Source organism: Dermacentor silvarum, chromosome 11, assembly GCF_013339745.2.
Source record: "Dermacentor silvarum isolate Dsil-2018 chromosome 11, BIME_Dsil_1.4, whole genome shotgun sequence".
Lineage (NCBI taxonomy): Eukaryota > Metazoa > Arthropoda > Arachnida > Ixodida > Ixodidae > Dermacentor > Dermacentor silvarum.
Window position 1 is genome coordinate 109,049,935 of NC_051164.1, and position 16,301 is coordinate 109,066,235.

Sequence of the window (16,301 nt, forward strand, 5' to 3'; positions counted from 1 at the left end):
GCCCTTTTGAACTGGCCGCGTCGTCTGCTGCGTCCGCTTCGTCTGTTTTGCACGCTTCGTCTGCTAGGACTGTCTTCCACGCCGTGCGGCACATTTATGTAGCGCAGGGTGGGTGGATTGACGTGCTGTCCGTGTTTGGATAGCAGCAGCATGCAGCGCTAGAGTTGCCGGTTTCGGAGTATAGAGCGGACACGTACGGGCTGTCGAAAGCGAAACATCGGCGCGGAATTCGAACACGTCACCGCACCCTACTAAAGAAAAGGCGCGGAGCTATCATTCAGCCGTCAGGAAATGGCAGGCCACCCGCGTGCTGGCCATTCTAGTTCTTCCGTACTTGAAGGGAGGGAGAAAAATGAAAGGGAAGAGGGGAAAGGGTCTCCTTAATCGCGACAGACTTTCTGCAGTACGTGACTCCTACGTATATGCGGAATTGAGCATCGATATCGTACGTGCGTGCTTTAATATCCAGAAAAAATAGTGCCTATAAAGCCATGTGGTGCCCACGCGTAAAGCCATCGCTGCGACCAAACAACGCGTTTGATACGCGACCCGTCCAATTACGGGGCTTAACGTTCAAATATAGAACGTTTTAGTGTGACAAAAGCAGAGAGCATGACGATGGCAGTGTACAGTGAACTATGTACATGTGACTATTACGTGTACCAACAATGCAAAGTACGTGCTCGTTTATGTACACGTGTTATATGCATACATGTTCTGCTCATACATGTTCACCCACCCCACAATGCGCAGGCGTCTGTCATGTATAGTTCTAGAACCCGGAGGTGAGGCCGCTCTCCGTTAAAAATGTCAAGAACGCTCTTGTTGCTCGCAGTACATATTGACCTGTTGTTTGATAGCCATCATTTCCTACGCTTCGAATGGGTTATGTCATGACAACCATCCAATAAACACGGAGGGCTTCGAGAGAAGGAACTGATTCAGCTCATCCAAGCTTTTGTCCTACGCAAAATCACCTTCGCACTACCATATCTCTCACTCTCTAGGAAGGAAGCGGACACTATAAACTGCTTGATCCGCAAGATACACAAAGTCGCTCTTGGTGTTACGATTAGAGCATCCACACAGAGGGTGATGGCCACAGCCACAATTAATACCTTTGAAGAATTAACCGAAGCACATCTATCATTGCAATATCACACTCTCCACCACTGAAGCTGGGCGTGAGATCCTGAGACAACTTCACTACGCTCCACCACTCAACGAGAACAAGCGACATCAACTTCCTCCGAACACACACGGCCAATACCACATCCAACCCCTACCCAGAAACATGCACCCCGAATTTCACGTCGAACGCCGGAAACTTCGAGCCAAGGCGCTACAACGCAGCTATGGACAGGCGGAAGGAGTTTACTACGTGGACGCCGCAGCCTATAAAACTAAACATCGTTATGCTTTAGCGGTCGTAGACAAGCAGGGCAACACTGTTCGTTCAGCATCAGTCAGGACCACCTCAGCGGGCGACGCAGAAGAGGCCGCCATTGCACTTGCATCGGGGCTACCTGATTGTGATGTCATCATCAGTAACTCGAATACTGCTATCCGGAACTTCAGTAGCGGCTACATTACAAACCTCGCGCACTCTCTACTAGTCACTCACCCGCCGAAAAACTACATCGCTCTCATCTGGACTCCAGCACATCAAGGACTACCAGGCAACGAAATGGCTCATGTCGCTGCTCGAGGATTCACGGACCGAGTGGACGGAAATGTAGGCCTTACCCCAGAAGCCAATGACTCCCAACAACAGACCAATAAAGACGCACTCATCACATTCCATGAAATTTGCACACATTACAAACACCAACGCCTAACGTATCCACCTCTCTCTGTGTCGAGCACGCGCCAGAGAGAAATATTGTGGCGCCAACTACAAACTCGCACTTTTCTTACCCCACGCACTTTGCACTTATTCTTTCCCGACACATACCCGACACCCAAGTGTCGCTTCTGCCCTGTCCAAACAGCAGATCTCTCCCATATCATGTGGAAATGCCCCATCAAATATCCCCCCCCCGCCACCTCAAACCATTATTTAGTAGCGAGGAGCTGTGGGAGACTGCCCTGCGCAGCTCCGATCCCACCCTGCAGGACCGAGTCCTGAGGTGGGCTGAGGAGGTAGCGGAGGCCTACCACGACTGGTAGGCGGACGTCTGGCAGCAGAAGGTGCTAAGACTGGAGCACACAGGCCTCCCTCTCCCCCCCCCCCCCCCCCGGCCCCTCCCCTTTCTTAAAAAGGGAAATAAAAGTTCATTCATTCATTCATGACAACCAAGCAATGTGGCGTTAGGTGGTGCGGTAGCCAGGGCAGTCGCACCGGATGTGCGCGATCGTCTCTGGAGTATCACATTAATGGCAGTTGTCATTTTCGCGGCCTATCTTACGTAGATAACGCCGTGTGAACGCCACGCCGAGCCTCAGTCGTCGTTGTGGGAGGCTGCATATTAATTTCTACTACCAGTGGGTCGTTAAGGTGCACCTAAATCTAAGTGCGCGAACGTTGTTGCATTATGCCTTCATCGGAATGAGATTGGCGTGGCAGGCAATCGAACAAGCGACCTTGCGCACGGCAGCAGAACGCAATAAAGCCACGGCCTTGGGTGCGAACAGACTTTCGGGTATAGGTAACATGTCACGAATTGTGGCGTTCGTCGTATCGACACCAGCATCGTCGTCATGGTGGTTGCGGTAGCGGTGTGTCATTGCGGAATGTTTTCATACATTACAACAGTAGTCCGTCGGCGCTTGTCCTGCGCGCGTGAGTGCTTCTTGGTGTGTCTTCCAGATTACTTGTTTTGCGCTGGCTAAGAATAGCCGCTCGACTATTACGTAGTTAAAGCACGCCCCACTGTAAGTAATACTGTGAACTATCATTCATACCCGTATTTCAAATAAAATTGAATACAAAACACTAGGTCGTCTATCTACATCACGTAATTTCCCTGAGCCAGCGTTCACCGATTCAACATTATCCTTGAATTTCGTAACACTGCCTTTAGCGTTCTGCGCCATTGGGGTATCCTAATGAAAAGAGCGAATAGAGAAGCTTAATTCCGAGGAAACGGACGTAAAAATGCTACACTTTGTGATCTCTATACGCAAAACTTATCTCGGCATAGCACTCCCTAAGGAGCCATAGTGCCAATAAACCCCAAGTGCCCCTACTACGTACCTTTCTACACCGTGTAGGCAAAATCTTAATGAGAAACTTAAATTTCATAATTTTATACTCCGTCCACCATTAATATTGTTCCAACTGTCGCAAACTGACACATAAATGATGAATAAAACGTAGAACCAACACAATGCACGATCGGTCCACGCGGCATCAGCATAAGGCAGAGTCCGTTTCGCAGACTGGAGTTGCAGTACTTGATGTCTTTTCTCAACGAAAATTTAGAACAAGAAAAAAAAACTTTAGGGGGTGAGTGGTGATGAATACAATAAAGTAGCACTGTCTATCATTCAGTGGCCGCTTTCCGGTTTGTTCTCCTTGGGGACTTTCTGGGTGATCTTGGTCTCGAAGATGGTCGGCTTGTAGGCGAGCAAGAAGTTGCCCAGCAGGCCGACGCAGAAGCATACGGACACCGTGGCCGACACGATCAACTCCCGCGTCGAGGAGTGGATGCGCGTCTCCTTGATGAACACGGCTGTCGCTGGTATCATCACCACGCACAGAGACAGGTACAGCAGCCGGTAGAGAAGCGAGAAGGGAACCTGTTGGGGGGCAAGCGCAGGCTCTCTGAAAATATTGCTGCGATGTCTTTCTGAAACCAAGATTATACAGAGCACGATAGATCGAAACATGGTGAAAGTACTTCTGGTACGCAGGACCCATCTATCGATATTTGTCGTTGTCAGTGCAAGAGCATATGAATGAAGAGTCGTCTGAACACTCACCATCGTCAGCACAACCATCATCATTACATTATGATGGGCATCGTCATCATGATCCTCATCAGCATCACCAGCACGGACATCAAGCAGATCCTGGTATTTCGTTGCTCCAACCAAATGTGTGCGCATCAGAAGTTCAGAACCCCTTTTAGCGCCCTGAAAGAGGCCTTAACATCCCAGAGGGCCAGAAACTCAAGTACAGGAAAGTGTTTACGAGTGGAATAAGAAAAACCCTCCCGTTTAAAGGAAATGAACAAGATGAAGTGGATCAGATGGGCTGACCAACGCTGTGACAGCGGAACTTTGTCAAATGCGGCCTTGTCACCCGTAGTGTGCCGTATGGGGCCGGTGGAGCGCCATCGCGTGGTGCCGTTAGCGACGGCAGAAATGAGCAAGCGGAAATACTGAAAATACAAATGAGCAGCCCTCGTAGTAACGCCTCCAACACGCCGCCTCTTCGATAGTACCTTCCTTTGATATACTAGCACTCAGTCGTTCGAAGCCTTTGCGTGACGCTATCTGCTCGCTCACTCGCGCCGGCGGCAGCAAATGGGTTTTGCAGTGCCGCGCTGTATACAAACAAACACGTGATTCACGACCACAGACCTTGGCCTGGAATGCGCCGACAGGCACAGCCGTAAGTTCATGAGGAGGCAGACGTCTCGCAGCTTGTTGGTTTCTTTCGGAATAAAACTCGCGTAGGTCTTGTAAGAAAGGGCTGAAGGGTTAGTGCAACGGTATATCACCAGGCATCACAGGTTTAACGGTCGCCAAAGAGGCGAGTCCACAAAAGAAACATCCCACGCTTTTTTTTAGGGCCACTATACCCGGACACTCCGTCAACCAGTTAGCGCCTATATCGATTCTAGCGCCAATGTCTACAGAGGTACATGTACGGCGGATCAGCCAGCATTGAAAAGATGGGTGCAGTACATATATTTGCCTAAAGTCCATCCTTCCGACTTCGAAACTAATATAAACGACCATAGACACGTGATTTCTGTCTTGACAAAAGAGTGTCAACGTGCTAACAAAAAACACGCACAACTGCAGGGAGCGCTTGGATTTGAAGTAGATGGGTCAGCAGTCGAGATAAACAAGATACGTTTAGAGTATCGGTAGATAAAAAGCTGGGAAGAGATTTATACGACTGGACCCGTTACTGGCATAGGTATCGGTAAAAGGGTGGATAGAGAAGTTTTGAGGAAGAGAAAGAAAATTATGGAGATGTATACAAAAATGCTAAAAATTGTTGCCCTGTTCACTTGGCAGTTCCACGTCACCGCAATGATCACATAGCGCCTCCAAAAGGTTTCAAAGGTCCTCACATAGCATGGTTTACGCCAACACACGCATAAATAAGGATTTACCGTACAAAATGCAGTATCAGAACGAGTATTGATAATGAATGTAGTACGTAGCAAGCTAGAAATAAGGTAGCTTGCACGTGAGGTCGCGGACGCAGCTTCTCACCACGATGGTTCTCCAATATGGCACCTAGGATGACGTCAGTGTACCATATTCCCTGCCACGGGTAACCTGCTTCCACGGAGGAAGGAAAGCTTAGGAGAGGCCTCTACCCTACCGGACTTGTTGGAGAGAGTTGGAGCCGCGCGAGACACCAAAGGACGCAGCTGCTTATCGTGATGGTTCACCAACATGGCGCCTGGGATGACGTCAGTGCAAGCCATCTAATGCACGCGCGTTGAGAGGTTCGGAACCTTGTTGGGGCGCTAGCGGCGCTCCATGTAGGAAGAAGGTTAGAGGAGGCCCGGGAAAGAAAGAATGGCGCTACCTGGAAACTTATCTAGGCACCTTAGCAAGCAAAGGTATATACGAACTGATACTTAAGCTAGTTGCTTCAAATGCATAATGTGGTCACTGCTTTCGTTCCTTTTTTTTTTTCGTTTCTTCTGCCATGCATTCCGCATGCATGTTTTTTTTTTTCTAGGTGCGTATTTATTAGTTCTTTCCAATAAAGTTTTGTTGTAAGTTCAGCGCCTTCTCTGTGTACGTGCGTGGTTTGCGCTGCCGTTCAAGTCATGTATATGTACGCACCTCCGTGGAGCCGAGCAGCACGGTGAGCAGCAGAAACGATGCGGCGAAGACGGCGGTGAACGTGCCCATGAGCATGATGAGCAAGTCCATGCGCAGCACGTACCAGTCGTGGTTGCGGTCGTAGTTGACGGCCATCAGGTAGAAGAGCTGCACCAGGCCCACGATCACCTCGAACATCTTCAGCTGGCCGCCCGAGGTGCGCAGGTAGCCGAGGTAGTAGCCGTGCATCTTTGTCGCCCTGTTCTCGGTGGAGAGCGACGCACTGTGACGAGATCCTTCTTCTTCATCGTTCACGCCCTAAGCTGTGCCTACCCAGCATTGTGATGGCGCCGAACCAGCCGGCGAGTAGGCCTGGCTGCCGAGAGTCCGGCGTATGCCCGGCGCAGCTACCACGATGGAATAAGCTTTGGGCTTGGGAAGAACGTCTTTGTTGCTCGCTTGACGGTATAGGGATTGTCTACTACATCATATCCAAGGCGCAAATCAGGATGATGATGATAATGATGACGACGACGATTTGGTGCAGTACACTTTGAACCGGTTATCCACGGACGGATTTCAAGAATGCCTCTGCAAAGTACCGATAATGAATATGCAATGTTCCAAGAATGAGTTTGCACAATTCCGAAAATGAGTATATGCGATGTTTTGCGACAGATAGAGTCTGCAAAGTTCACAGAATTATTGCAAATTTCGACAATTACCTTCCTATGTTTCGAGAATGAGTCTGCACAGTTCTGATAATAAGTTTGGAAATTTTAGAGAATAACTCTGCAAAGTTTTTAGAATGAGCCTGCAAATTTTCTAGAATGAGTCTGCGCATTTCCGACTATGAGTAGTGTTTCGATGATGATGATGATGATTTCCATACTATGGCACATACACATAACGTAGGACTGATCGAGAAGCGGGCGGTTACATATAAAGTAAATGAGGAAAAAAAAAGAAATACAAGGCATTATATGAGTTGTCACATTGCGTGGCACGAGTGCGTATGAGCCCATGCGCGCCGCGCTTTAATTTACTTTAAGCCAAATACGCAGGAGTGAAATGGGAAAACTTGTAGGATTTGATACTATAAGTTTGATGCTTTGACGCTTCACGGAATTCAAATGAATTCCAACATGTGCGTTGGATCCGCATAATTTTAATGCGAATAGCATTCTTTGCCTACTTAATCCATCTTGAGCCTATCTATCTATCTATCTATCTATCTATCTATCTATCTATCTATCTATCTATCTATCTATCTATCTATCTATCATCTTACGCCAACCCAGTGGCCCATGTTATCTACCTGCTCGAGCCACTGGGTATGTTCTCCTGGTTGTGATCCCGTGGTGATCGTTCCATTGTCGTCATCCCAGCTTCGTGATCTACCAGTCGTCATTCTGTCGTCGTCAAGCCTTCTACTTCGACCCAGTGGTCCAAGTTGCCTTATACCTTAAGCCACTATAGGTGTGTGTTCGGGGTCGTGATGCCGTCGCGGTCGTTACATCGTCGTCATTCCAGCTGTGCAATACGACTCTCGCCATGCCGTCGTCTTCACGCGCTCATCGTCACACAGTCGTCGTCATGCTGTGGTTTCAACAGTGTCATCACTTCAGTAACGTCATCCAATTGTCACGCCCTCGTCTTCATACCGCCTTCGTCGTTCCATAGACGTCATTCTTTCTTCGTTATTTCGCTGTAATCATACCGTGGTCAGTCAATCGTGATCCCCCCCCCCCCCCCCTTGTCGTGTCGTTATCGTCAGACAGTCACTATCGTGCCTCCATTGTCAGAACGTCATTGTAATGCCGTCGCGGTCGTGCCATCATCGTCCCTGCAGCTTCGTCATCCGACTCTCGTGATACCGTCATCGTCATACAGGTACCGATGCGCATTAACTGTATGAAGAGCAATGTGTTGGTTCCACATTGTGTGGTGTCGATCAAAGGCGTACGCGTTGGCTTATGGATTCGTAAACTGTTCTACGAAGCCCGTGATACTACCCGATGGCTTGAAATTAGCCTTCGTCGGGGAACACGCGTATTTATCGGTGGCTAAACTTACAGATGTGCCCGGAAGAACCTGATGGCCACAGTTCGGAAACGGCCCTTTTGTCAGTGGTTAATAAATTGCCCAGGACGAGTGAACGCCGAACGTTAGTGGGTGTGCATTCCAAGCACGTCTCGGTATTCTACTTTGCTCTCTTGCTACATGATCTCTTGCTACATGGCTCTGCATGATCTGTTGCTACACGCTATTAACATTACCCTCGCCGGTCATCGTGAGATGAGTTCTGCCGTAATTTTTTTTATTCGAAGTTATTACGAATTATGCAAAGAAAAAGCACTGCCCTAAGCGTATAACTGGGCATAACTGGGCTAAGCGAATCGCTGTAAAGACAGGAAATGAGTGTTAATGACAGGAAGAGAGGAGACACGTGCTACCCGTGATTAGAGGAAGAGCCTGACTTCAGCGGCCCCCAAAACCAACCGATTTAGGTCCACGTGGGCGCGCTAAGTGCTCGTTCGCCACGTTCTCGCACCCACCTTGCTGGTTCTCGCACCCACGCCTCGCAGAAGATTACGACACCCGGAAGCCACAACATTTTGTCGCAGCCTGTGAATGAAAGCTGTTCAAATGTTAGGAACGCGCGTTCTATACTCAGTCTCGCCAATTCCATGCAATCGCGCGAAGACTATATGGCTCCTCTCGGTCGATCATTAACGAGAGCTGGTTGCACATTATGAAGGTGCGTTACACTTCTGGAGAGCGTTGAAGCCTCTCTAGTTTGACGGCTAAAACAGCTTCGAGCCTAAGTATAGGAATGTATTCAGAATGCGTATCTGACTTGACGCCACCTCACGTCGGCAAAAGAAGAAGAAAAAGAAAAGCAGAGCAAGAGGAATTTTATTGTAGAAAGGCAGAGTGGCAAGGAGAGAAGGGAAAGAAATGGGTATGGATGATGATAACAAGATAGGGGGTGCGATGAATGCTGGTTAACACAGCAGTATATTTGATTCACACACAAAGAAATTAAAACAAAATCAAGTATACACGCTGTATTTGAACACCTCACGACCCCAAGAAAATACACGACGTAACTTACTTCAAGTACAAGACAAAGCCTGACTACGCTTTCGCAGGCGGAGTTCCTGCCACTTCCAGGCATGCAGGCTGCTGAACCGCCATCATTTTTGGACAGCGAAGTAGCCTGCCTCAATTACTTCGATGCCGCCTACGCGAAGCCGTCTTCCTTGTCGGCTTCGTCGGTATTGGATTGAAACTTAACATAGCCGCTGTCCGCTTTGCTGTCTATTTAGCCGTCTACACGGTCGAGTATTGAATCACACCCCTTAACAGCGCCTGCGAGGCAGGCACGAGCACTTGCGAGAACACATTTCGATCACCGAAAAGATGCCTCCGTTCGCCCAACGTAATTCACCGCACAGTTCATTAGAGATGTCTCTCTGTCTTTATTTTTCTTTCTCGTCGGAAGCGATCGAATTAGAAGACAAGAAGTGGTTGTCCCCTGCTGATTTTCGAGACCATAGGACGCTCAGCGCGGTGCATGCACGCAGACGGAAAACACGACTCATCCCCCGCCTCCTTCGTCCCTTTTCATTTCTTTTTTTTTTTTTTTTCATTTTCGAAGTTCTTTTCCGTCTCCTTACGCCGTCGACAGCCCGGAGCAACAGAAAGGGGCCAATTACATGCCGAGGCACGCGCGCTCTCGCGACACGACCCGACATGCAAATGCGAGGAAACGCCGCCGCCGCGTCTTCGAGACGGATCGCCCGGCGACGCGAAACCGAGAGTGTGGCGGCGGCGGCGCATCGCGCGCACTTGAAGCGACGCACGACGCTTACTAGAGCGCGGCAGAGGCGCGCGCCGACGAGACGTGGGAGCGACCGGCGCGTTTACCCGAGAAATGCGGGACGTCTCTTGTCTTTCTGCGAGTGTGCGCGCGCGTGCGCGTGCGTTTCAGGGCGAGCGGCGCGTTCCCGGCGTACTAAGTGACAGACGTCGACGCGCGGTTCACATAGCAAACGCCGCGGCGCGCGCTTTCAGCGTGCTTCGGAGCGCTTTAGCGGAGACCTCCACGAATCAGCATACGCTATACGCATACACGAGGCGCATCTTGGTATACTGAATCGGAGCGCGCGGTTGTGGATTCTTATATGCAAATTAAGAACGAGGTTCGGGATTCTTGGAGAACGTTTAAAAAGGTGAACTCTTGCTCTTCGTACGCACACAATCGGCGCTGACATTCTCGCATTATAAATGCTCAGATCGAGACCGCCGCACGTGGGGGTGCTGTTTGGCTGCTGGTAGTGCTTAAAAAAACAAGAAAGAAACTCGTTTTCGAGTGTGTCAGCTTGAGTGTGTGGGTTTTGATACGCGAATAGCAATGAAAACGGTCTTTCTTTTTGATAATTATTTTTCGTGCAGAATCAACGAGTATTCACCTAGCAACATTACACGGTACGCTGCACATTTTAGGCCATACTCGAACTCTGTTGTTAGCGAGGATTTTAAGATGCAAAAAAAAAAAAAGAAAACTAGAACTAAGAGCGAGAATAGGCTTTGGTGGGTCAAATTTTGCCCTTCTTACACTTTCAGCAAAAAGCCGAGCGCATTTTGCAGCTTGGACGGTGGGAAACATTCGCGTCGAATTTGCATAGAAACAAGGAAATATTACCACATTTGAGATGCTGCAGTCAGAAAGACGAAATCACTTTATTTCGCGCTGGTTATACACGCCGCCGCGACCTGCGCTCTCAAACGTTTATGTGTCAAGAGTGAGCCCTACATTTGGTGAGAGAAATAAAGAACAAGTACGGCGAGCTGGCTATTGCATTTCTTATACAAGTTCAAACTTAAAACATTAAATGTGCCAGAACCGTACAGCCTCGTGTAACTACGAAGTGATAAATAAGGTTCACGTGTGAAAGAAAATCAATTAGGACGCGAAACACAGCAGAGAGTTTTCCTTTTTTTTTTCGTCCATTCAGCATCTGAGAGTTGTTGGTCGATAGTCGAAGAGGACACTCTTATTAGGGTACCGGTTCACTGCAATGATCTGTGCAATATATGTGGTAACTAATTCTTCAGACTATACCAGGCGTCATACACTAACGCACCCGAGGCATAGTTGTGAATTACATTAACGGCACGGGATGCACATAGCAAGCCCAAATGGCTGACCTCCCTGGGAGTTGCTCAAAGCCTATTGGCTGAAATTTTCAGTTTCCTTATAACTTGGCGCACTTGTGCGGCCGGTTGGAACAGAGCAAAGGTTCGACAGTGTTTCGTGCTAAGAAGCTAAGAAACAACACCGTGCTTAGCGCATATGAAGTCTGCTGGCATAAAAGGTCACGCTTATGGAGTGGACTCTAGCCCGTGTGCCATTTTTTTTTTCTTTTTTTTTTTTTTTTTTGCGCCTTGCAAATCTTCGAGCTCTACCTAAGCCTTCAGCTGCTGTACAAATCAACAATTACATTATCGGCGCCTCGCTGTGCTCGACTTTCGGCCGAGCACGCTTATCTCCTTTTCTTATCTTTGCCCAATCGCAAATTTGCTCGCTGTGGCGGCCGACTTGGCGCATATCGAATTCCGCGTGGTCCTTTTCAAAATGTGTCCCCATCTCGCAGCCCATCTAAAACCGGGCAAACTATGCCGCGATGATCCCTCGATGATCCTACAGATTGCAGTAAAATGAAAGGAATACATTTTCTCCCGGCACGGAATCGATTGCCCCCGTTTCGCTGTAGGCGCAGGAAGGGCTCTACCGGACCAGAGGTCAGTGTAGCGTGTCCAGAAACTTGACCACGCAGAAAAACGATGCGGCAAATCGGTTACGTAAGTCGGCAGGAAAGAGCGTACACGAGAAGCTCGCAGTTCTTGTGTCATTCTTGAACTGCTATTTGGTGCGCTAACTCAAGAATGGCTAGAACGATAAGTTCAAGCTATTCTTATTGTAGCACGCTGCCTAAGATTGCGGACCGGACAGACATGTGCGTCCGCCTGCCTGTACTGGCCGCAATCTCAAGCTGCGCGCAACCATTATTATGCACCAACCATAGTTCAGATGAAAAACCATTGTCGAGGTGAAGCCATTCTATTCTAAGGCAGGATACTAGCTCGGATACAGAACCTAGTCAATTCTATTCGCTTAGCGTGTAGTGCTTCGATATTACCATTCGGTCAACTAGAGATCTTTGCACGTTTATCGCCGAGCACGTTCAACCAACTTTGAACTGAATTGTGTGTTTGTGCTGTGCCTATGCCCGATTATGTTTGGGGATAGGTCGGCCGTACAACCTTATAGCCATTCGGCACCGCCGGCTATAAAAAAGCTTCCGGAGAGCTGTAACTGAGAAAGATTTTAAAAAATGTAATCTCGTCGCAATCGGCGCAAGATTCGCAGATTTCCAGCGTGCGGTTACCACATTTCACCCCGAAATAACAGACTGAGTGCTGCAGCCACGAGGAATATTTCTTTTGTATATATATATATATATATATATATATATATATATATATATATATATATATATATATATATATATAAGCAGAAACAATATCGCGGTGGGGTTCTGGTTGTGTGCAGCTTTCAGATCAGGAGCAAACTGATCTATGAAAGTGAATCGCGAATGCCAATTGGCGATAAGTTTCACTATAAACACGGGTTGCTGAAAATCGACCTCTGTTGGTATCTAGCGCTCGTCTGTTGTCTATCTTCATGTCCGTTTGTGTGTCTCCGCATTATGTTGCGTTACAATATCGAACCAAAAGCCCAAACACCGGCAATTATGAGGTAAAACGTCCCACTTCGAAGCACAGTGCGGTGAAATTCTGGATGAGGTGAAGTTGTGAGATCAAAGATTTTGGTGCTGTTTATATGCATATCTGCTCCTCTTGAACGAATGAGATGGCAGTATTTAGTAGACTTTCATCGCATGCAATTCTTTATATCTTTAAACACATGCCTCCGTTAAGATACAGTTTAATATAATAGACAAAACAGGTGTAGTTTACGTAACGTATAAGGTAACTTGACACGGCCTCCTTAGCTGAAATCTACAGATTAAGTGTTTTCCTGAAGCGTTATTTAAGTTATCGTATCATGTCTTTGAGCCACCTGCATCAGACGCGACGGAGTGCACTTACGTGGATTTATGCATGGTAAATGTGAATAACTGTGTACGTTTGGCACTGAAAACCCGACGTCGAACACATGAAATGCGTTTGCAGATGAGGAGCCGACCCCATCCACAAAATGGGATTGAGATGTGGTCAAGTCTTCAAATCTGACCTTCCGCTGGGCTCGAGCCTTGTGAGGTCGTTTGCCCACGGCTGACTAGCACCGCACTTCCTTTTGTCGTCGTTATTATTTTTTTTTTCGTGCAGCAATTTCGCAGATCCGGAACTGAGTCGTCCGTCGGGACAGAGCTTTTCCTACTTTTCCTGATGGTGACTTCTTCCAATAAGTCACGATGCCGATACCTTGTGAAAGATGCGACAAAATTTAGCTTAACAGATCTTAATACTTCCTACCGCAAACCTCATATGCCCCATATCCAATAATCTGATAGGAACATATGGGGGTCCCATACAAAAATTCGCCGGCATGTTCCCATATATCACCCCGTATAATATTCAGGGAGTCCCAGCTAAAAGTAGCCAATGTTTTAAAAACGACGGAGTGTGCTAGGAGGCTCAAACCAACTCAGTGGAGTTGAAGATCGCGTGTCCTTGTCTGCGGTATTTTTTTTCGTTTTCAAAGTCAATTAATTAGCATAAACTAATTGCCTAACTTTTTAAATATTGGCTTCACCCAAGAAAGTGCCAATGCGAAAGTTGCCGATCACATTTAAAAATGGCTGACTGAAGTGCTTGCAATTAAGTACCATTTATGGTGCGTCTTGTAATTGCCTTTAAAGAAAGCCCGCGAAATACAAAAACAACAAGAAAGCCTCCTAGCACACTCCGTTGTTTTTAAAACGTTGGCTACGTTTAGCTGGGACACCCTGTATAAGAACATACGGGCTTTTATATGGGACCTCGATATGTTCATATGGAATTATCGGATATGGGGCCCATGCATTAGGGTCGGGTCATCTTGGTAAATAGACGACCCGACCATGGTCATTGTGTTATAAAGATGGCTGCCCGTGTACAATACGCTTTGACGCAACCGGTGATAGAGAAGGGCTCCAAATGGCCCAGCGATTGTGTGCATAGGCCGTGTTTGGGTGGGTCCGACTCAACAGGCGCACCTTCTTTACAAAAACTTCTGAAAACTTCAAAAACAACCATGAAAAACTTCTGCCTTTGTGTGGTGTGCAGATTAATCTCTACGCAATTCCGCGCTGAGATTACTGCGTCGCAAAGTTCAGCCAGGAAAACAAAAATAAAGAAAGACTGTTTCGTGTCGAGAGAGGCAGTGCACGTCCGTCGGTGTATGAATGGGGGAAACGGGAAGTCTTGCAGTGGTGGCTGGAGTTCCGCGGCAGGCCGTCCGCGTAGCTAACTAGCACCTGCAGCGCAATGCCCTTTTACCTCTTCCGTCTGGTTTTGTTACGTTTGGTTTAATTCATTCCGCCTGCTGAAAGAGAAGAAGAAAGCCCAAAATGTGGCAACGTGTGCCAGTTGTGTTGCGTAAAATGAGAACTAAAAGAACGACGACACGCAGGTGAGAATTATAACCCAAGGAAGCACACCGTATCATTTTTCACACGCTGACTTTGATATCCTAAAAATGCAGAATGTGCTAAAAATGCTAACACGTAGTAACGTTTATGACATGCTTGAGCGGAGTTTTAGTTGTGGGTAGCTCTGCGGACCAATTAGTATAACTAATTAAATAATTGCTGTAATCATGAATGTTAACTCGAACAAACTTTGATCGTTTTTTCTTTAAAAAAAAAAGGGGGGGGGGGGGGAGCGGGGAATTGTGAATGCACTCTTCGTGGCCGAAGGTGATCGAGTTTTCGTCATTTTATTTGATGTGGAATGGTTTTTGCGCTTTCCGTAATTAAAATCAATTGCAAAGGATGCGATATAATATGGTGCAATCCTCGTCTCATCTCTGCGAAAGCGGGAGGATGAGTACTGGATAGAGGTGTACGAGTAGCCGCATTGATTAGTGCCATTATTTGGTACCATCTCACTTTTTCTTTTTTTCCTTCTAGTGACCAACGTGAAACAACGGGCAGACGAAAAAGTAGATGAGAGCTGCGCTGACTCTCCGCTGAAACGTTTATTGAATGTAACTATACTTTTAATCGAGAGACCTTTAGCAAAAGAGCTTTACATAGAGAGAGAAGCGATTGATTTACAAAGAGTTATTAATAAGTTTTCACAGAAATTCGCAAGTGGAGGGAAAAGCACAGCTCGCTTCAGCCAATCATGAGTGTGGTTTTGATAATGCACGTGTCATTTAAGTCAAGTGTCCCTCCACGTCAGAGCATAGTCTGCTCAATATGGAGCACCAACAGCACGCCTCCAGCACACACAATATAAATAGGAGGGGGGGGGGGGGGGGGGGGGGAAGCAGTTACATACAAATAAAGAGGAAGAAAAGCTTTTGGTGGTAGTGATCGCATGCTATGCTCAGTGTTCCAATTTTTTTTTTTTTTTTTTTTTGACGGCACATAACCTTGCATATGTATGTCGGCAATTGTTTTGCTTGAGGACCACGTCTTTAAAGTGTCCAATAAAAATTGCATCATGATGAGTAAAGCTCGAAAAACCGGTGCGTAAAAACCAGCCGACCTTTCGAAGGACTCGGATACTTTCCGCAGCCGTGTCGACCACCCCCTAAATTATTTATCAGCACCCTTGCAGAGTCGACTAGTGAGGTATTTAGTGGCTTAGCGAGTAAGTTTGCACGTCCGCGCCGTGAGCTGACAGCTGTTTTCAAACCGTCTTCAGAAAATCGAAAGAAACTACTCAAGCCTTCAACGTTGATTGAGACTTGGCGTGGTCTTTACTGAACACTATTGCTATCTCTTGCTATCTAATTGGCCGTGCGGACAGCCCGAAGGATGAGAGGTTAAAAATCACGTGCGTTGAGCGTGCCCCTTGTATAGTCACGAGAGAGAGAAAGATAGTCAATGGTTGGACCTTTGTCACGCACCGACAACAGACCACTTTCTGAAAGTCATCCTTTGGGTCCAAGACCAAAATACTGTGATTGTTCGGCCACTAAGGCCCTCTCTTTTTCTTTTCATTTTTCTTTTTGAGAAAGTGTACTGGATATGCGACTATAGTAAGTGTTTCCAGCTCTATCTTTGTTTATTTCCTGCACATTTACTTTTCTATTATCA

At 47.3% G+C, this 16,301-nt stretch overlaps 1 protein-coding gene and 1 long non-coding RNA gene across 2 annotated transcripts in view; both read right to left on the reverse strand.

Annotated features, from left to right (window-relative positions):
• The window catches only part of LOC125941380 (uncharacterized), a 114,539-nt gene that overhangs the window by 39,923 nt on the left and 58,315 nt on the right, over window positions 1–16,301 (reverse strand). The window lies entirely within an intron of this gene.
• Window positions 3,270–6,405, reverse strand: LOC119432976 (uncharacterized). Its single transcript, XM_037700117.2, has 2 exons — window positions 5,980–6,405; window positions 3,270–3,741 (listed from the first exon to the last, which is right to left on the reverse strand). Exons 1-2 carry the CDS (start codon window positions 6,205–6,207, stop codon window positions 3,490–3,492), a joined length of 480 nt encoding a protein of 159 aa, XP_037556045.1. The 5' UTR covers window positions 6,208–6,405; the 3' UTR covers window positions 3,270–3,489.

Bases quoted from the DNA above. Each gene is read 5' to 3' on its own strand.
- LOC119432976 (XM_037700117.2), bottom strand. From the start codon at position 6,207: ATGCACGGCTACTACCTCGGCTACCTGCGCACCTCGGGCGGCCAGCTG. The intron at 3,742-5,979 runs GTGCGTACATAT...GCCCCCCAACAG, and splicing joins TGCTGCTCGGCTCCACGGAG to GTTCCCTTCTCGCTTCTCTA.